Source organism: Saccoglossus kowalevskii, chromosome 13 (assembly GCF_978046115.1).
Source record: "Saccoglossus kowalevskii chromosome 13, keSacKowa6.1, whole genome shotgun sequence".
Lineage (NCBI taxonomy): Eukaryota > Metazoa > Hemichordata > Enteropneusta > Harrimaniidae > Saccoglossus > Saccoglossus kowalevskii.
This window is the reverse complement of record NC_140653.1, coordinates 6,502,334-6,524,850: the sequence shown is the minus strand read 5'-3', so window position 1 is coordinate 6,524,850 and position 22,517 is coordinate 6,502,334. Positions and strand designations below refer to the sequence as shown.

General features: G+C 34.3%; 2 protein-coding genes across 2 annotated transcripts; both read right to left on the bottom strand.

Annotated features, from left to right (window-relative positions):
- Positions 1-8,551: 8,551 nt before the first annotated feature.
- LOC102802262 (protein JTB-like) lies at positions 8,552-13,015 on the bottom strand. Its single transcript, XM_006814535.3, has 3 exons — positions 12,692-13,015; positions 10,490-10,616; positions 8,552-9,055 (listed from the first exon to the last, which is right to left on the bottom strand). Exons 1-3 carry the CDS (start codon positions 12,736-12,738, stop codon positions 8,813-8,815), a joined length of 417 nt encoding a protein of 138 aa, XP_006814598.1. The 5' UTR covers positions 12,739-13,015; the 3' UTR covers positions 8,552-8,812.
- A 4,594-nt stretch (positions 13,016-17,609) lies between these two features.
- Positions 17,610-20,796, bottom strand: LOC100375020 (kelch-like protein 24). Its single transcript, XM_002733171.3, has 2 exons — positions 20,746-20,796; positions 17,610-19,520 (listed from the first exon to the last, which is right to left on the bottom strand). Exon 2 carries the CDS (start codon positions 19,501-19,503, stop codon positions 17,836-17,838), a length of 1,668 nt encoding a protein of 555 aa, XP_002733217.1. The 5' UTR covers positions 19,504-19,520; positions 20,746-20,796; the 3' UTR covers positions 17,610-17,835.
- Positions 20,797-22,517: the final 1,721 nt, after the last annotated feature.

The following is a 22,517-nucleotide window of genomic DNA, read 5'->3' as shown; positions in this document are numbered from 1 at the left end:
TCATGTGATTGGTTATAACAGGGGGGCGCACTCCTAATAACTGTGGGCGAATAAGCTTCCATACATTACTACATGTAGTATACAGTGAATCACGTACAGCTTTACGCTTTGTGACCTCTGAACAGTAGATTACATCCTCATTCATAACTATGTGATTGTGTACGTGTAATCATACGTTCATTTAATAGATAAAACCACGCAACAAATAAGCTAAGAGTGACATCCCGTATGAGTACCAGGTCATTGACCGACAGATCAGCTGACTTCAATCTTTTTGGCTATGATGTCACCTGAAAACAAACGAACACCTTAAACTTAAGTTGTCGCAAGTATTTCGACCCATTAAATAGGGTGAACATTTTATCACAATATTTTGTTTCAAAAATGCTACTTATGAATTTGGATATATGCCATCACCTTTTGGGGATTTTACCAGTCACATTCATTTAAAACAAATTGTGTTACAAAATTTTAATACAATTTTAATAGGAATCTATGCATTATTTCATGTAAAATAAATAGTATTTTCCCATGTATCACCGAACGGTATATTCAGATATGACGTGACCCTTTCTCTATAAACAACCTCAAAAAACAACTAGCACAACTCAGGTCAAGAGGCAGTGGTACACAATAATGGTAAAATGCACAAAACCATGAAAGGAAATAAATATAAGAAAAATGTTATTACACAAAACATAATGACAATTGGACACTGGAACTCACATGGATTACGTTATAATTACATTCCAAAAATATCACAAAACATAGACACTAAAACAAAACAGTTATTATCACATCTATGCCTTTACAGAAACGTGGCTAGACCAGAAATCAATTGATTTAATTCCAACACCAGAAGAATACTATGTTCATCACACAATTCGCAGGCAACATCGTAAAGCATGGAAAAACTCTGGTGGTATAAGTATGTATATAAAGAAATCAATAAGACCTGGTATTACTGTGATACAGCCATTTTACACAATGGTTAAATCTTATAAGAGATATTTATTTATGCACGGTGTATGTCCCACCAGCTGATTCCTCATGGTATGTGAATAACATAGACATGAACCCTTACCAGACTATTGAACAAGAAATACAAAATTACAAAGAGAAAGGTACAATAATGATACAAGGCGATTTTAATGCCAGAACTAAAAAAAATATTGACACAATAACATATGATGAGGACAATTATACTCCAATGCCAGACAATTATATTTATGATAATGATATGAAAAAAAGAAACAATATGGACACAAGAAAACATACTTTTGGAGATCACCTTATACAACTATGTAAAAGTAATCAACTACATATATTGAATGGTAGATATAATGGTGACATACTTGGTCACTTTACTTGTCATGCGGACAATGGAGGTGCCAGCACTGTTGATTACTTTCTAGCTGACAATAGATTAAGTAAATTTATTTTGAACGTTAAAGTCAAAACATTAGTACCAGGAAGTGACCACTGTCCAATATCAACAACAATACAAATGCCAACATTTACAGAAACAAAGTTTAACATGAACAAAAACCTGCAAAATCACACAGGAAGCTATTAATGGACGAAGTCAGCAACAGATATTTACAAGATATTTCTTAAAACAAAAGAAGGGGAACAATTAATAAAGTCATTTACAGAAACTGATTTTACAAAAAAACACCAAAAATTTCAAAATTTATTAGAAAACATTGCCAAAAAATGTAACATAAAAAGACAAAACACAGAAAAAACATTAAGAAAAGTAAAGTAAAATGCACTGACTCAAACTGTATGAAAATGAAGAAAGAAACTAGAAACTATTGCTAAGCACATACAACGTAGACCTTAGGACGAGAACTTGAGAAAAGTATATCACGAAGAAAGAAAACTATTCAGAAAATATGTCAAAACACTTTCAAAGGAAAGATGGCAAATGATGAAACAAAAATTAGACTACCTGGATAATGGAGAAAACACAGTGAAATTTTGGGAGGTAATAAGACAATACACAAAGAGAAAACAAGACAGCATTGTGTCTGAAATACCATACAATGATGGGATAAACCATTTCCAGAATATCAGTCAAAATACTAGTACTTCAGAAAAGAGTCAATCAGAAATACAGAAACTATTAATGGAATTAGAAAATATGAATTCACTGAATAATATGTTGAACGCTGAAATATCACTTAAAGAAATCAATGAAGTTTTGAAAAAGATAAAAACAAGAAAATCAGTTGGAATTGATGGCATCCCATCTGAAATGCTAAAGCATAGCCATCCATTAATAGGAGAAGCATTACCAAAGATTTTTAATATTTTACAAAAGGGAGAATATCCAGATTGTTGGAACACAAATATAATCACACCAGTACATAAAAAAGACGACAAATATGACCCGGTCAATTACAGAGGCATATCAACAAGTAACACAATTGGAAAATTATTTGCAATAATTTTAAATAAACGTACAACACATCATCTTAAAACCAGCAACATTACCCATAAAAACCAAGCCAGTTTTAGACGCAATCACAGAACAACTGATCATATACTGACATTACATACACTGATCAAAAAATACCAATAAAAAAACAAGAAGCCTTGTACACTTTCTTTATAGACTTAAAAAAATGTTTTGATACAGTTTGGAGAGGGGGACTATTCATAAAATTATTACAAAATAATATATGTGGTGATACATATCGAGTCCTAAAACATATGTATATGAATGTCATTCAAAATTAAATTAGATGACAAAGTGACCAAGAGCTTTAAAATGCAAGGTGTCAAATAAGGGTGTCCATTGAGCCCAACATTATTTAACATTTTTATAAACGACTTGGTAGCCAACATTGATAACTGTACAATGAATAGTCCAAACCTAAATAGTCAAAACATCTCTTCACTTCTATTCGCTGATGATATTGTTCTAACAGCTATGAACAAAGAAGACTTACAAAGGTCATAAGACACACTTTATGAATATACAAAACAATGGGGTTTACTGTTGAATACGAGAAAAACAAAAAATATGATTTTCACTAAAAATGGTAATAAAATACAGAATTCTCATATGGGCTAAACACAATTGAGAAAACAAACCAATTCACATATCTATGGGTAACATTTAATACAAATGAGGCAATGAAAATGACCATGGAAAGATTGGTAGATAAAGCAAAAAAGCTGATGCAGCAATCAAACCAGTATTAACATTAAATAAGTTAAACATGCTTTTACAATTGAAATTATCTGAGGGAATCAATGGCAGACTGGAGTACTGGGACAAAATGTGTACGGAAAAATGGAAATTGAACGACTACCATTACTAGCGAAAATTCAACTGAATGCAATCATATACTACCAAAATATTATAAAGAATGGTCCAATCAGTCTAGTATATGATGCAATAAAAGATCAACAACAAAACAAATATAATGACACTTGGTTAATGAATCTGCATAAAATAAAACAACTGTATGATATTAAGAATTTAGAAACAATTAAGAAAGGCCAGTTTAAACAAAAAGTGATTGAATATTACAATTATAAATGGAACCAAGATAATCAAAGACCAGATTCAAAACTAAAAACTTATACCTTACTGAAGAAAAATATAAATACTAAACCATACATTAAAATCCTTGATAATAAAGAAAACATTGGTCTATTAGCAAAATTGAGACTCGGTGCCCTTAGACTAAACATCGAGATGGGAAAGCACAAAAACCCAATAATAAAAACAGAGGACAGAAAATGTGCTAAATGCAACTTCATTACATCACAAAATGTAAACTTTACACAGATGAAAGAGGGTTGTTATATTCACATTTTTCAAAGAAAATTAACAATTTTTAACACTGTACAAACAAAGACAAATTCATTCATATTTTGAATACAAACAACAAATATTTACTAACAGAGCTTGTCAAATTTATAAAAACAGCAAATACCATTAGAGAAAACCACCTAATTGGTCATTAATAATTTTTTTACATTATTACATGTAACTGTAATGTAGTAGATTTTAGATATCTAACTTGTTATGTTTATTTTAACACCTTTATTACGTTTTATAAACCAAAATAGATATGTAATTCATTCTATAAGGTTGTAATAAAGAATTATTTTATCTTATCTTATCTTATCTTATCTTATCTTATCTTATCTTATCTTATCTTATCTTATCTTATCTTATCTTATCTTATCTTATAGGAACCAATGTTAAACCATATAACTCAAACATTCCTTTTAGGGTCTTTTAGCTTTTTTTACACGACAAATAATCACGTGGCCATATGCTTTTATGTCTGTTTTGTGGACATCTGCATTAAACCATACTTACAAAACGTAGAAATCTGAAGATTCGTTATCTGAATACACGCGTGAACTTAACTACTTAATTCCATTAACTTTTCATAGTACAGTGTATTTCATAAACGAATGAATGAATTAGCTTCATTTCATTAAAATATTTATGATACATTTAACTCCCGCTTCTTTGAAATTTAAAGAATATGATTTCATTATATATTAGTCATTATTTGGTATTCAGTAATTGGCCGATTTAATGTCACGCGTCCGGTAACGCGCTGCGATTGGTCAAGTTATTTTTGGCCGTTATTTTAAATTCATAACAAAAAATATTTGATATAAAAAACTTTCATGCCTTTATGAAATGTACTGTGTGTTTAAGAAATAGTTTGGCATCGTGTCATTACAAGATACTAACCTAGACGGTTTATCATAGTACCTTGTTTCGATTGTTCGTCCTGTAAATCAGAGGCCATCGAGACATTTCTGACTTATACCGCAATGAAAACGATACAAATGGCAGATTCAGGAAACATTTGCATTTCCCGTTACATATAGTGCTGAACAGTGGTTTACACAAATACAAAACGTTTATTGTAAGGGTTGTCATTGGTTCATAGATAATTCGATGCATACCTCGTGACATTGGAATGATCATTATAATGATGTATTTGCCAAGAAACATTGTTACAGTTAGGAACGTAGAAGCAGGGTATTTTGACTCGTTTGACAGGTAACTATTACACAGTAGAGCTACTGGGTAAAAGACCCAGAGAATACACGCGTGCAATAACCACAGAAGGAAATCTTTAATACGTACTAGTCAGCCGTACACCAAGGTGCCCGCTTCCAACTTATAGCCTATTCTAATTCCAATTACAATTGCTTAAGTATCCTTGTAAATACTTACTATGAATATAATATGTGTTTATCATTCAGTAGTATATTCGCCTATAATATGCTTGCTGCTGACGATGCATGACTTAAAGATCGTGGGAAAGCAACATATATGCATCGTCGGAATCCGCGACAGCTTAGCCGTTAACAGAGGTTCCACCTGTTGTGTTTCGATAGAGAGCGCCGGTCTGAACATGCCAAGTGTCCCAAGGATATTCACAGACTATAGTGATATGGCTACACTGGAATTGGAATGTGAACAAAATTAAACGGTATATACATATTCTGAGAGAGCATTTTCTCAAATTTCAGGACGAAATCGACAAGTTACAAGTGATATTGCGAACCATTTACACTTGTACTACATTAATAATTGCGATTTTAACATAGAATCTTATGCAAAAATGCACAATTCCTGGACCAAATCATATGCAAATCGATTGAGACACATAATCCTATGATGTACGTATATTAGCTTTACCATGATTAAATGCGACACTTGTCTTAAATTGATAATATGAGTCATTTTGAAATGGGATTCTATGGTAAAATGTGAAAAATGCAAGCCTTCTGGACCAAGTCACTTGCTAAAATAACATGTAAACATGTAATGCGCGCATTATATTTTTTAGGGTTAATTGCTACAATTTCTTTTTCAATTTATCTTGAAATCATATGCAACATGCAACGGACATCGAGTTCCGAACATCGAATTACATAAACATCGAGTTACAAAAATGACCACGCCCATATTTCAGAAACCATGCCCACTTTTGCGAAACGACGCCCAAATTGTAACTCAATGGAGAATTAACAGTTAACAACCAAAATGTTTGTTAAACGTACACATTTAGTAACTCGACCGAACTTCGACCGAACTATGGTTTAAAAATTATAAATATTTAATGAAATAATGATCATATATGATGGTCATATATCTTGTCAGACAACATAATCTGCAACAGTACTTGTTATATTACAATTATGCATATTACACATGAAACTAATAACAATTAATTAATTAATTAATGCATGGATTTCAACCCTGAAGTAATCAGATTTGTGGATTATTTAAAAGCACCTATGCACCTAGTTTCATTAAAATTTTATCAGTGGTACTCAAGATATCTGTGGAGCACCTATAAATTAATTTATGCAAATTAGTTAATTAGTAAGTACAAAATTTAACCCTAAATTGAATATGTATATGGCTTATCCCTAAATATCTACATGTGTATGTACCATGTTTTATTGAAATCTGTTTAATAGTTCTTGAGACTAGCAGCCTGTCGGCTGATATAGCTCAACTGTTTGTGATGCATGCTCTGAAAGCAATGATTAAGAAGCAATTTAAACTTAATGCTAGCTGCTTTAATATCGCAAGACACCAACTTTCTTGATTTTGTTGCAGAGAATATTTCACTAAAAGTAGAGAAGTGAACAAATCTAACAGAGGTCCACCCACCCAAGGTACCTGTAGGTACAAAGTAGGTACAAGTTATAAAGCAATCAGGTTAGAGGTTTTCAAAAACTAGTGAGGTCTGCGCATTGTTCCAGAGCATCTAAGTACCAAGCTTCACTGAAATCTGTTTAATAGTACTTGAGATATCAGTGTTAGAGCTGAAAATTGTTTAATTATGCAAATTAGATAATTAATATACACAGATTTAAAACATATCATTGGAACAGACACAGACACACCCACACAGATGCACTAACTGCAAAGACTCCCATTGTGTACTTTACACACGGGAGTCAAAAACTATCGATGTAAGTCATTCCCTCAGTACTGTTGTGATTAACTTGTAGGAAAAAGTTACGAGTAAGACAAAGGCTTAACATTCACTGTGAACATGATGCACTTAGTGGCACATGTACAGGTGGCATGGTTCGAATTCAGATAAAGTTATGCAATAACTTTTCAAGTAATATTTATATAGAGTATTTTTTAATTGTATATTGAAGAGTTCCCAAAAAGGCTGATGGCAGTATCAGTATTGGTACCAGTCATGTGACTACATTACTGCTGTTAATAATACTTCAGAACATGGAAGAGATTATTGCAAAGTGTTTTAACTTTGCAAGAATTTTTTTATGAGTTTCACAAGGCCAAGAAAATCACGAAATTTTGCAGCAGTAAATGTTTCTCTGATCACTGACCTTTGCAAAATTTCACATAATTTAATTTCTTGATGACTTCAAAAGATGATGTAATAATAAAAAAAATTAACAACTATATTCATAACTCATTTCAATCAAGAAATGAAAATGCCATTTGATATGTAAAACTTGCTTTATCCCATTAACTTTCTTTTTGTAGTAGTAGTTATCACAACTAATCTGTATTGCTATTAACTGATAGAAACATTGTATTTCTAATGATGCAATACAGTTATTATTATTATCATCAATGTCCCTTAAAAATTCCTAGTTTACAGTTTATGTACTCACTACAAAACTTGAAAGTGTAAGAGAACTAAATACTTGTTTTGCTGTGCCTTTGGATTGATACTTAAGACAGAGACAAAACATTCAGCACTTTTCAGCATGTTACTGTGCATTTATGCAATTCATTCCCACTTTTGAAAATTTGTGAGATACTCGGTACTATCAAATGTCAAATTGTGGAGTAATGACAAATTAGCTGCAGAATATACTTAGGCTTTTGTGTTATATGCTAAATTACAGTTCTGAATGAGACAACAGACAGAGAATGCTTTATTCAAGAACGTCATCAAACCCTTCTTGCTTTCTAAATTAAGCTAGATTTGTCAGTTATATTGTTGATATTTTTTTGTCTAAGGGATAAACCCTCAAGTAATTTCAAAATAAATGGGATGGAAATTTAGGGCAGAATATATCCTTTTCATAAGTTATTCTAGTGAAAACAGCATCAGTTAAAGGGAATGTCGCTTCACATATTTTTTAGGTGGGAATGCAACTTTAAGGAGAGATATTCCCATTGTATATAATGAACAAAATTATCACACTGGAAACTTGAATTGAATGTAAATTTCTTGAAATGATTTAAAAATATTAGGATTCATATATATGCATACGACTTTTCATTCATGTCATAGAGCAAAAATTTGAGAAAAGATGACCAATTTTTCACTTTTGCTCCTAGAAAACTGTTTGGTGACCATTGGGACCACCTCTTTGAGCATCTGTCATTTTGATTGTTCTAGTGATTTAGATGGAAAGTACACCCCCTCCACATCAATCTAAGAACATCTTGGATAAAAATATAGGTAAAGTCATAGGAATACATTTTGCATGTGTTATTAATAATTCTTGAGAGTTTATTGATGCTTACATAATAAGTATGTGACATAATAAATAATTTTATAACAATCTTTTTTATACTCTCATATATCATATGAAATATATACTAAAGATAGAAATATTTCTCAGAGTCGCACCATACAAAGTCTAGACACTACGCACATTAGACTTAATGATTAAATGTCAGTGTGTGTTATAACCAGAGTTTTATTTGGCTGTACATGTGTCTTCAGGATCAACTGAATCAACTGTTATCATCAACTCCTGTCCAAGTTAGCTAAAACAAGCCAACAAATAGATAAACTAATGTATAGCTTCACACGGCAGCTGAAATCTGTCTCTGCACCCTCTGCATCATGTCTCGTTCAATTTTCTTTCTCCTGGTGTGCACCAACCAGCATGAAGACAATCCAGTAACAAGCATCACACCTTCCAAGGCCCAGAACACCTTCTCATTAATCCAACTTGGTTTAGCACAGCTCTTATAAGCTTCAGTTCCTGATTCACATTTGACTTTTTCCTTGTATCCTGTTTTAATACATGCTTCATTGTAGAGCTTCTGCAAGATAAAAAGTACTCTGGTGAGCTTTCTACAGCAGTAATTTGAGGCTATCCAGCTGTTGAAATATCCATAAAAACACAGTGCATGATAACTTTCTAGGCATGATTGTTTCCTAACTAGCTACTAACAAATTTAACATTTTAACTTTGGACAACAGACAGGTCAACCAATTAGAAAATCCTTAGTAAAACAGTAGTCATTCTAGTAAAGTTTCAAATGATGCAAAGGCATCTAATTTGCATAGATCAATCCTTCAAATGCAGCAATCTTTCTTACTAATATTGTTATTTGAGCCAGCAGTTTGTACAGTTTTCATTGTCTACATATTTTGATCAACATTAGAAAAAAAAAAATGTAGATCAGTGGAAGAAGGAATCAATGTATAGAAGAGTTAAGCAAGTGCATTATGGGTAAAACATGAACTGTACATGCAGTACAGAAGAAAAACTAGCCGACAGGGAGGAGCACAAAAGATGCTAGGAAAAAAAACCTGAAGCATGGATTCTCTTAGAAATTTTCCCAAATTCCAAAAAAGAAAGAAAGAAAGAAAGCAAGAAAGAAAGCAAGAAAGCAAGAAAGCAAGAAAGAAAGAAAGAAAGAAAGAAAGAAAGAAAGAAAGAAAGAAAGAAAGAAAGAAAGAAAGAAAGAAAGAAAGATAGAAAGATAGAAAAAAAAAAAAAAAACAGCATTAAAAGCATTTCAAATGTTCCATAGTATATGACTGCTAACACTGGAACTAATAATATCTGACTTTTTGAAACTTACATCAAGCGCAATATGTATTGAACAGTGCCATCAAGAATTCAATTCAGATACTAATTAATTATATGCGCATATTTTATACAACACATAAAAAGTTTTGCAATTGCTCTATAGTATATGACTGTTAAGTCTCATGAGAATCTGAGCATCGGTTCTAATAATATCGATGAAACAAGAATTCCATTCATGTGCAAAACCTGATAAGATCTTGCGAATGTCCCAGAACCATAGAATTATATATTGTATGCATAAAACTCCTCACATATACATGATTTTTGAAACAAATGGCCACTCATCAGTCAATATGGATCACATCAATTAATTAATTTGATATTGTATTTTTGTAACAATTAGATGAAATCAAATCCATCCATAAATGAGATTCTGCACAGAATTAATGCTTCATTTTCTCAATTAAAAATGGCCATCAGTCTGCCATCTTGAATGTGAAATTGTGCATGTGATGTGTGTGAGATGAAGTGTTATATATATATATATATAAACATATATGTAAGTAAGGGCATGCCAGAGATATTGCTCCCGAACAACGTTTTAGAGCACAACCAGCTGTTATGAATCATATACAAAAAAACAAAAGTAAACAGTAACAACAGTAATTGGTTGAATAGTTCAGCAATTTAAATTTATTTAATTCATCTTGTTACTTACATAATCTAAATCTTGACATTGTTGGCATTCCTCCCCAACTGTAGAGTATTCTTCTGTCATCCAACATAAAGTATTAGCATAATCCTTGGGAAGTTCATCATCAGTGCATATAATATTACCTATAAAACTGACAGAATGAAGACAGCAGAGTTAGAGATGACACTGGTCACATAGCATATTATGGATCTTGATAATACTCAAAAGTATACATCACTACAAATAATGCATGATCACATGATCAACTATGCCACATTTTTCACTTTTGAAATACCCCTTGTAATTGTATTACAAATATTGCAATAATATTCTAAATAAATGCAATAATTGTGTTAGTTTGTTGCTAAGTTAGATGATGAGGGGCAGTAATATCTTGGATGGCAATATGATAAGGGCAATAAGATCAGTAGGCCAATGCTGTCTTTTGACTATGTACTATAGTTCAAAGTCTCTTCTGAGGAGTCCCATTTTGTACAGTGTCATATTTATTTACTTTTTAGTATATGAACAGAATAAACATTGTACAATGAGCTAGTTTTCACCATTTTGTTCTTGCGCTCGAAGAAAAGAACAAATAATTGCATTACATAGTTTCAGTGAGTTAGCAAGTTTAAGAAAAATATATAATTTAAATATGAATGGGCCAACACATGTCAGAGATATGGCTCCAGAACAGCATTCATAGGAACAAAATAACCACAAGTCAGCCATTTTGAATCTGTGTATCAAAGTCCTATGACGTTCATCAACGAATAATGTGTATATGTATCCAACAATGCATGATGTGTGACATTTGAATGTGATTGGTCCACCCAGACACAGGTGGGATGCACACTCACACAATGGTCAAAACACAAGTCCCAGACTCTGTTTTCAGACTTCATTCAAACAGGGATTAATAAATAGTGTGGTTCTAACAATATGCACTTCAAAAACAGATTTTAATTTTTTTAATTGCTTTTTACAGTAATTACAGTAAAGTTTCCTCAATTTGGGCAAAATTCGTGGATAAAATGCACTCATTTCATTTAAGTCTTACTGAAACTATGTGTAATAATAATAATAACAACTACAGATTGTGGTAATAATGATGCATTTTGGCAAGCTAACTCGTAACTCAAGATGTTGCTGATTTAAAAGACTATCATTGCACAACAAAATTGTAGGTACTTCAACTAAATTAAAGCAGGAGGGTCATCACCTGCACACGTGCTGGAATTGAGTCCCAAGCGACGATAACAACACACGCTAATAACGCAAAGGCTCATGGGTAGATGCTTGTTTGTAAACACGCTATGACATGCTATGGCCATCTGACGCATGCGCAGGTGACGACTCCCCCGCTTTAAGCTTCTGCCAAAGTGGTGGTCGTCGCATGATGTCCTGTTTGATATGGAAATCATAGCTATGCATACACAAGTAAAATAATACATTTGTTTACATGTAAACAGGATGACCACTTTCCTAAAATGGCATGTAGTTATTTCAATGTGTTTCATAGTAATATCCAAATTTGAAAGTTGGATAAAACCAACGAAAAACAATGACCAAAACAACAACAAGTGCACCAGTTGGTTCCTGGGCTTAAAACAGGCGATATCCCCATGAATTAAACACCCAATGGTATCTGAAAGTGTGTTTTGAAAACACACACTGTATTATTTTTTACTGCCTGATCTTATGTTATTTTAAAGTTCTGTTTTTTTACTTTTCCTTTCATTACTTTCAGCCAAAAATGAATTTATAATTTTTAAATATTACTGTGTAATAAAAGTTTATTATTATTATAATGAACTCTCACGGTCCTATGTTTTGAATTCATATCAGATTTTACGCTCGATGCGCATCTCTCACTATATATCGTATAAAATTGATTCGTTATTTAATATAGCGACTAAGGGTGTAATTCATTATTGGTATACAGTAAGTAGTAATGTTAACGTCGACACCGAACTTGAAAAAGTACTGAGAAATAATTTTAAACTCATAGTTGCTGTTGACATTAGCTGCAGTTCTGTAGCTCGCTTGGTTTCGCTGTCGGTAGCGAAACCAAGCTCGCTACCGACAGCGAAACCAAGCGAGCTACAGAACTGCAGCTATGTTGACATACGTGTTTACTATAATTTGACGTAGTATTTACCCTGCCGTTTATTCGGTGTTATCTGACACTGAACGTATACGTCAACACAGCAATTTTAAACTTACCATATTTGAAAGAGAAAACACACGACGATGTCTTTACTAACTCCCATCTTGAGTTCGTTACAATGACATCATTGGTACTAGTTCGACACCATCATTGTCATGACATCACGATGACACACGACGTGGATACGTGGCACCGATATTCATTGAAATTATCAAATAATATGCATAACAATTCCAACAGAAAGTCGCAAATATCGAAATACGTTAAATGCTTTAAATATTTAGCATTAGTTTCTCTGTAAACGGGTATACCGGTATGTATAATATGAAATTACGAGAAAACAGACTGCCAACAAACGACGAAGCTGCAGTTAGCATATGGTTCGGATACGAATGTGAAGACAGTGTTCGGTTCGATTCACGTACGATTCGCGTTCGATTCACGCAGGATTCGCGTTCGATTGGCGTACAAATTGAAATATCTCTAATTTACACAAAAGTTCATATATAGCAAATTTTGTGTAGGAAAAATAGGTATCAACCTATTTCTTTTGGAAAAAATCATGGTTATAAATAGTCCTACAGTCTTGCTCACATCGGAAGTCACGTGGACTCAAACGAGTATGTATAAAATAGCCTTAGAAACGCGTAAATATGAAAAGAAATTGAATCTTATGTAGAAAATTATATAGTCTCAAATTATCACCACTCAATTTAAAAACAAATAAAATCTTTGAAACAAGGACGTTGATGATGTTTTTATTTATAATCATTGTCCTTTGACATTCCGCGCATTCACAGACAAGTCAAGGAACTTTCATACGTACTATGAAAGTATTTATAACCACGATTTCCATAGAAAATACTAAATTGATCTCTATTTTCCTCAGCACAAAAATATTGTTAAATTAGCTGAAATTGCTATATATCAACATTTGAGTGACTTATAGATATTTCAATGGACGTTTCAATCGTACGTGAATCGAACCGAATGCTGTCTTCACACTCGTGGTTCGGATTCGGTTTTAATATTAATTTCCGGTTCTGGTCTGAGTCACTGAAAACATTTGAATAGAATTTAAATGAAGCATTTAAACAAAAAGTAACATAGGATAAAACATGGAGGTAATATTACCTCCATGGATAAAATTATAAGCAGTATGTTTACAACATTATTTAAGTATTTAAACATTCCAAACAGTTCGGGCTCTGATGCGCAAGGAGCTCTGGGAAGGAGAATGGTATTCCACTTCAGAATAGCTGTAATAACCACAGTGGTCATCAGGGTCATGATCATTAATAGGAGGCGTCGAGAAAGGCTTGATAGCCCTTTCGTGAAATCTCAGACTAGTACTGTAGTATTACTAGTCTGAGTCTGAGGTGAAATGAAGAAGGAAGTTGAACCTCGAGCATTACCAGCGTGTCGGCTGCAATGATGAAGGTGTTCCCTGATTCGGATTTATATCGGGGTTCGGATTTGAGTAACTAAAAGCAACACTACATTTCCAAATAGTAATACGTTTATTCCAATTAACCATAGACTCTGTACAAAAGGGATAGGAAACATGGGCAAACTACATAGGAATTTAATTGTTTGCAAGATATGTTGTAATTCTTAAATTTAGAGTTGGATTAATTTTGGTTAAAGGGTGGTGGTCGTCACACAGTGCGTATTCGAATTTCATGTAAAGGAAAATGTATTTCACATTCGTTGTATACGTTGCTATGAGTCCCATATCGATCAGGACGCGGCGTGATGACCACCGTACTTTGAATGAAAGTGTCGGAGTGGACAAAACATCAATTATCAAGTAAGATATTTGTATCAACAAATCGTTTTATATTATAATAGTACGTAATCATTTAGGATCAAAATAGTGATTTTGTGATTTTTAGGGTTCCAAAGTGTGTTAATGTTGGCAAAGCGGCAGTTTATACGCACTTCTCTAAAAATCAAATCACGAACGTGTCAATCATCTCGTTGTATATCGTACAGAATAGAATAGTACTTTATTGACACCGTAAAGAAAAAAAAATGGTTATAGACATCAAATGAAGTTGAAATGTTGAAAACATTAGTAATGTATTAAGTAAAAATATATAATAAAATTAGCAACATTACACTATACTACTATTATTCTTATTGTGAAATTGGTCCTTTCATACATACTTTGATAATAAATTTGACAATGGTTAGTCAGTGTTTGTTTTTTACATTGAAATAAATAGTTACTTAGAGCATATATAATTGTATATTTTTCTCCTTTGTCTTTGTTTCTGAAGTCTTGGTTGTTTAACTCTGTGACATTGTACAAAGTATTTCTATATTCTGTGTACATATTACAGTCTATTAAGTGGTGTATTTCATCTTCTATTTGGTTACAATGTGTGCATAGACTTTCTTCCATTTGTGTTTTGTGTATTGTATAGTTACCTGTTTCTATTGCTAGTCTATGATTACTTGTTCTAAATTTGGCCAATTCTCTGATATGATATCGGCTATAAGTGTAAATGTATTGTTCCATGTTGAGATTGTCTTTGTATGTATGATAAATCCGTAACTTTGCTTTGTCTCTCGTATTATCTTTTTCTATAATGCACTGTAGTATTGTTTTGTGGGATATTGTCTATACATTTTTGTAAATTGAAGATTTTAAGATTTTGTTGTAGCTTTGACAACCAGGTTCCCGTATACTTATTTTCTTTCATATCCCGTAGTACATAGTATGCCAGATTTGTATTTCAATTCCTTGTAGATATTGGTAGTATTTGCAATTGATTGCTGCACTGTATATGTCGTTTATTAATGTTTCTCTCCCCGACTCCATAAGGCATGCTGTTTTACTTGATTTTGTTATTCAAGCATAGAGTGTTTCTATAGAATTTGATATGAAATTTCTCTGTCCCTGTTTCGTCCCAAATAGATGAATTTGTCAAGATACCCCAAATTTCTTCCGCAAATGTTAATATTGGGATCTGCGTTGTGTTCAAGAGCTTCAGTTAGATGTGTATATTGTTTGTATTATTAGAGTATATTTGTGATTGCACTCGTTTTGCCTTGTCTGCCAGTCAGCTTCATTTTGTTTGTATACTTCCATTTCTGTGTGTGATTATATTTGTAGTGATTCTGTTATATGTTAGACTTGCATAGTACAACTTTTTGTTTGTTTTGAGCATGTTTTTTTTCAATGAAAACTGGCGAAAGCCGGGTTACCAGAAAAGTCGGCAGAGAACCTGGTATTCGCCATTTATACACTCACATAATATTTAATTTTAACAAACAGAACAAGTAAGAGACTGTATACAAGTATACCTACATGTATTAACAATCCATGCTCTTTGATAATGAGTTTGTCTCATTATTTTCAAATTGGGAGAATCCCGCAGATCAGGAGATAAATGCCATGGAATACGCGGCAATTTCCAAATTGGAGCCACATGACATTTAGAAATGTACGTTTTATTTGTTTTCATACAAAGGGTAAAACTCAAGCTATGTAATAAATTTGTTTATAATAATACTAATAAAATCTTTTAATTCCAGATCAGACTTATACAAATCATAGAATAAGAACATTCAAATACAAGATTTTACAATATGACTGTAGACTTAAAAAAAGAGGTTGAAGATAAATACCTAGCATTACGTAAGATATCGCTATACGTAAAATGTATCAATTAATACAAGGGTAACAGAAGCGTTCCTAATAAAATACCAAAAGCGTTGATGTAGGTCATATTTAAGTTCAGTTCTTGAAGACACGTAAAAGGTGGTGGTCGTCGCTCCACGCATGTGAGATATGGGTCTCATATAAACGAAGATGGCGATTTGATAAAGATGACTGTAAAAAAGTACAAAATGATAGGTTACCAAGCTTTAACTGGGTACATTTTTTGTGTGTTTTTTTTAGCGTAGAAAACTTTCATTTGCCAGGACATTATGTTCAAGAAAAGATCACCCGTGTACGTAAGTTTGTTGTATTCTATACTTGAAAAACATTTCTCAATTCATTCATTCATTCATTCATTCAATCTATCTATAATATCAATCACATGACATTTGCGTTTCCAGTCTCTACAATGCTACGAAATAGAACAAATCTGATCCCTTACCAAATCATTACGGTTATATACAATGCATAAACTATATACTAAACATCTTTATACTTACATTAAACAAGGCGAATTGTGCACCAGATCAGTATTGAGGGGGGGGGGAGTTCTCTGTCAAATTTCATTAGAAATGAAATGACCTTGTAGTCCAGCTCATCTAACATAATTGTGTATTGTATTAACTTTATTCAGATTTGAATATTAATGTATAAGCCCTTTCATTTTAATGACTGTGATTTCTACAGAGGGCGCCCTAGTTACCACTATAACAATTAAAAGCACATGCCAATCCCCACGACCTCAACTGCAGAGGGCGCCCTACTTACTACTCCCTCTATTATGCAGGGGCGACCTACTTACCAATCTACAAGTTTAGGGTGCACACCTGTCTACTTACTCGCCATCCCCTCAACACCAGAGGGCACCCTAATTACTCACTATCCCCCTACTTTACAGAGGGTATCCTACATACTATCCTTTTTACCCTGAAGAGGAACCCTACAAACTCTCTACCCTATCTACTTTGCAGATTTCATCCTACTTTCTCACTACCCCTACTCTACAGAGGACATCCTCCTTACTCAATACTCCTTCCACTCCGCAAAGGGTATTCATACATATTCACTACCCCACCTCAACTACACAGATGGTGTGCTACTTACCACTACTCTACAGATTAAGAGCACACACGTGTCTAATTACTCACTTCCCCTTAAACTCTGTAGAGGGGACTTACTTACTCACAGGGCGACCTACTTGGTCATTACATCTCTGCTCTGCAGAAGGCGCCTTAAATCACAGGGTTAACAATTTTAATATGTAACAGTGAACATTTGTTAGGATCTTTGAGACAACCAGTGACTATAATTGAAAAACTTTATTCTCACCAATAACTTTGAATGATCATATTGTAAAAAAATAAACAGATTACGAATACAGACTTTCTTTTATTGAACAACTGGTTTTTGGATGATTATTTGATCAGCCAACAAGCGTATAAGCTTGTGAATTACACATAAGCTTATTAAACTATTATTTCTAAATATTAGAATATATTATTTTTTTTAAATGAATTAATTAATTAGATGTCAATGTCCCAGTCTTCTGATTGTAACACAGCCATGTCTATACACAGCAACTGGCATATAACCAACAGTAGTCCAAGTATCATCAACAACATCATATGTTTCTATAGTTTCTACTGCACCCAGGTTGCTTTGGTAATAACCACCAAATACATATATTCTGCCATTGCACACAGTCATGCCTGGGTCAGTGCGACCAACAATTTGAGGCGATTTAAGTTGCCATGAGTCAATCAAAGGATCGTAACAATACAGCACACCAGTGACATCACATATCACATAAATAGCACCGTTCAATGTGACAGCAGTGCAAGCTGGTTGTTGCGCTGTGAGAGTAGGACAGGAAGAAACAATACTCCATTGATCTAAGAGAGGATCATAGCACTGACTAGGTGGAGGGTTAACATCAGAATAGCCTCCAATTACATATATTTTACCATGGCATACTGTAACGCCAGGCTTTCTAGCTGTGTGAATCATTGGTGTTGTCTCAGTCCAAGTATTTTTAGCAGGGTTATACTTCTCAACACTAGTGACACTGGCCCAGTTAACATCTTTGCCGCCCAGTGCATAAACCCATCCATCCAATACTACACATCTCTGAGACCATCTCCCTTTCAATAACGGACTAGATTTATGCAACCATTTCTTTTGTTGCCATTTGTACAAAAGAGATTTTCCTCTACGTGAAGAAACAAAAATGTTGTTTCCCAATGAAACAGCGGTAGCTACTTGGTCTTTGTGAAGAGGAAGCTCCGGTAAGCTGCTCCATTTTCTGGTTTTTGGATCATAGACTTGTACTTGACATTCGTGCCCCACAACATTACCACCAAGAATAACTACTATTTCCGAAAACACGCGTGATTGGCAGCAAGGTATTGAGGAGAGTTCAGTTGCTGTCATAGTTCTGTACTGTTTCACCTTTTTGAGCATATCATTAAGACCATCCCACCTTTTCAACGCTTCATGTGTTTGAATCTTCTCTTCAAGATACTTTTCATCTATGAACATAAATCGCACAAAGTTAAGAAGTTTGAATAAAATTTGTTCCCGAGCTTCTTCTTGATGACTCCAAGCCAAAACAGCTTCCAAAATATCTTCTTCTCTGCGCACCTGTACATTATCTGATGACAAGTACACCAGTAATGAATCCTTGGGAAGCGCTAACAATTCTTCCTCTTTGCTTACTTCAGAGAAATTTTCCATGATAAACATCTTGGCTTTCTTACTTAAAGCTTGACAGGTGTGAAGTTCAGCAAACTGTTGAATGCCAAGACAGTTGGTAAAATCAATTTGTCTCTCCAAGTATGTGGCACAGGCATTTTTGATTTCAAGTACTTGAATTAAATCTGATGTTTCCAATAAAGACTGAACATTGTCATCAGTCAAAGTAAGTTTGGATGTGTACATGAATTCAATAATTAATCCCAATGAGGTGGGGTCCACTTCGTGTAAGGACACTCTAGTCTGGTTTTTGAGATCATGAGAAAATAACGCCTGGAAATAAGTGCTACATGATGCAACCACAACTCGGTGACAGGGAAATTCATGTTCGCCAACACAGATGACTACATCAAAGAATTTTCTTTGAAATTTCATATCCTGGATACCTTTGAGAAGATTTGCAGCATGGTTCTCATGGGTGAAATCAAAACCAGGCACAGAAGCCATGCTGGATGAGGTAAACACTGCAACCAAAAAGGAAAAGTTTGTATAAATAGTATATTCGCAAATCTATTTTAACATCTGACTGTGTTAAATTCTGCATGTTAGTGTTCAAAAAGCAGTGGTGTTGTATACATCACCATGGACCCATAGAGAAAACACAGTGGTGAGATGATCACTGCTCTTTATCTCATAACATGGTGTTCAATGCTGTTATGATACATGTGAAGCTGTTTATATTTAATATATATTTGATAGCATATGATTTATTAATTCCTGTTATAGTAATCAAAAGTGCACACAGTGCAATCTTCACATGTTAAATTTGTTTTTATGTTCATTCAAAAATGTATAAATTTGACCAATTAACATTGACTTTGTTAAAGGACTGTAATTCCAGAGGTGTAGTCATTTGTTCTGTCATTCATTTTAAAGCAGGGGAGTCGTCACCTTGCTTGTTTATATATTCATTCATTCATTCATTCATTCATTCATTCATTCATTCATATACATTCATTGTTGTGCTAATCAGTATACGCACAGAGGTCATAACAGAGAAAAATTCACATACCCCATTTGTAGCTCCAAGACCCACATTTTTTTACACACCCTCAAAATACCAGACCCCCCACACTGTTTGTGATGCCAGCCCACTGAGCCCCCAGTGCCAATCCAACCATCGCCCATGTTTACTGGGCTCCCAGTGCCCATCCCACCATTGTCCATGTTTACTGAGCTCCCAGTGCCCATCCAACCATCACCCACGTTTACTGGGCTTCCAGTGCTCATCCCACCATCACCCATGTTTACTGGGCTCCCAGTGCCCATCCCACCATTGTCCATGTTTACTGGGCTCCCAGTGCCCATCCCACCATCGTCCATGTTTACTGGGCTCCCAGTGCCCATCCCACCATCGTCCATGTTTACTGGGATCCCAGTGCCCATCCAACCATCGCCCATGTTTGCTGGGCTCCCAGTGCCCATCCCACCATCGCCCATGTTTACTGGGCTCCCATTGCCCATTCCAACATCGTCCATGTTTACTGGGCTCCCAGTGCCCATCCCACCATCGCCCATGTTTACTGGGCTTCCAGTGCCCATCCCAACATCGTCCATGTTTACTGGGCTCCCAGTGGCCATCTAAACATCGCCCATGTCTATTAAGCTCCCAGAGCCAATCCCAATACCACACATGGCACATGACTGACAGGCAAACTAAATAATTATTATAATAATAATTTGACTCACAAAATGCGAGCACCGCAATGTACAAACAGCTTCGACGACGCAAGATATAAATCCAGGGATGGAGGATGATTGAAATTAACCAAGTATTCGGACTAATATCATTTGGATTCGGTTTCACGGTTTCGTATTCGTTGGAGAGAATATTTGCCAAGTTACTAAATCGAATGGCAACTGAACAACAAACAACGTTTTAAGGCATGTAGTTATGGCATGTGTGAATCAAAGCGACGCATTATTGGTTTATATCAAACGAATTATTACCACAACAAGTAATTCGAGCGAATATCGATAGTTCGCCATTGGCAGCGATATCAAAACACATTCTTGGCATTCAGGGTGTTGCTTCTTTAAAAACTTGCATATGATTTGGATCACTTAAATTCTGTGGATAGAATGCTTGGCGAGAAACGTTTGTTTCCCTGCATTTTTCCACAGTTTATTTTCATTTCAGACTAGTAATTGAGTTCCCATTGTGTCATGTTGTCGACAATACACATTGGGATCCCTTACACTCCCTCACCCTTGATGTGATTGGCCTTTCCTTGTGATACTATAGATTATTACGTAATCTTGAATCAAAGTAAATCAATTGTTCGGGCCGGAAAATTCGAAAAAAGAAAAAAGGAAAAAGGTCAAAATCTCACAGTAAAGTGCCTCAAATGACGAGAATGGGCACACGTATTAATGTTATGGTCACACGGGTTCTATCATTGTTGTTGTTGCGGCCTCACGCCTGTGTGCCTACATTTAGCAATCGGATTGAAACGAAGGTTGATGAGTTTGATCACGGTCACGGTTACTTCTAGCATGGAATGTACTTTCCATGCTTCTAGTAAGCGTGGTTTGACTCAGTGTACGGCCATTATCATGTGCAGCGCCCTTGAAGCAGACGGATTTCATCAATAATTTTGGACAGTTTATACGTGTATTATCTGGAGGTTGCAACCCAAATTTACAAACAGCTGAGAAACAGTCACCAATGCCAAGTGATTGTTGTATTTTATTGCAGAAATAATCATTTGTCAAAAACAATAATGTTTTCTAAAGTGACAAAACTTTTGAACTAAGAAATTTCTTGACAATTCACACATGGAAGCAAAATTTAATAGCTATTGGTTATTTGGGCAAAATTTCACATATTTTGACGTCACATAAATTTCATGAATGAATCTTCTACATAAATGTTTGTAAATAATAATAATCTTTATTGAAACCGTATCCCAGAGTGCGATCTTAGTTGAAAATACAATAAGTAACACAAACACACACAAGATAATCACAGACATTTGAATGTAAAGAAAAGAAGAAAAAAAAAAAAATTATTTGGTGGTTGGTTGGTTGAGGCATCTGGCATTTTAGGATGTTTTCTTGTCGTAATTTGAAACAAGTGTGGATGAATTTTCCTAGCTCAATGATTGTTTTGTCATTTTTACTTTTTAGTATATCTGTAAGGTGTTCATAATCCGTCCTCAAGTTGCTTTTATTGTATTGTATGACCTTGAATTTATTTCATTCTAAAAATTCAACATATTTATTTATTGTATGTAATAGTATTCCACTTGTCTGGTGGAAACACGAAAACTTTGTTTATTATCAATAACGCAGGTCTCGGTCGGGTTTACAGGTAACGTTTTTGTCGATCCGACCGACGGGTCTAATGTGTTTGAGAATTCAAAACGAACTCGACTAGAAATCCGAATATGATTTGCTTCAAAATTGTCAGGAATCGGAACACCGCCCCCAGTGCTGGATATCCGACATGCATTATGGGA

Bases quoted from the DNA above. Each gene is read 5' to 3' on its own strand.
- LOC100375020 (XM_002733171.3), bottom strand. From the start codon at position 19,503: ATGGCTTCTGTGCCTGGTTTTGATTTCACCCATGAGAACCATGCTGCA.
- LOC102802262 (XM_006814535.3), bottom strand. From the start codon at position 12,738: ATGGGAGTTAGTAAAGACATCGTCGTGTGTTTTCTCTTTCAAATATG. The intron at 10,617-12,691 runs GTAAGTTTAAAA...TCATTCTGTCAG, and splicing joins TGTTTTCTCTTTCAAATATG to TTTTATAGGTAATATTATAT. The intron at 9,056-10,489 runs GTAAGTAACAAG...TTTATCTTGCAG, and splicing joins AATGTCAAGATTTAGATTAT to AAGCTCTACAATGAAGCATG.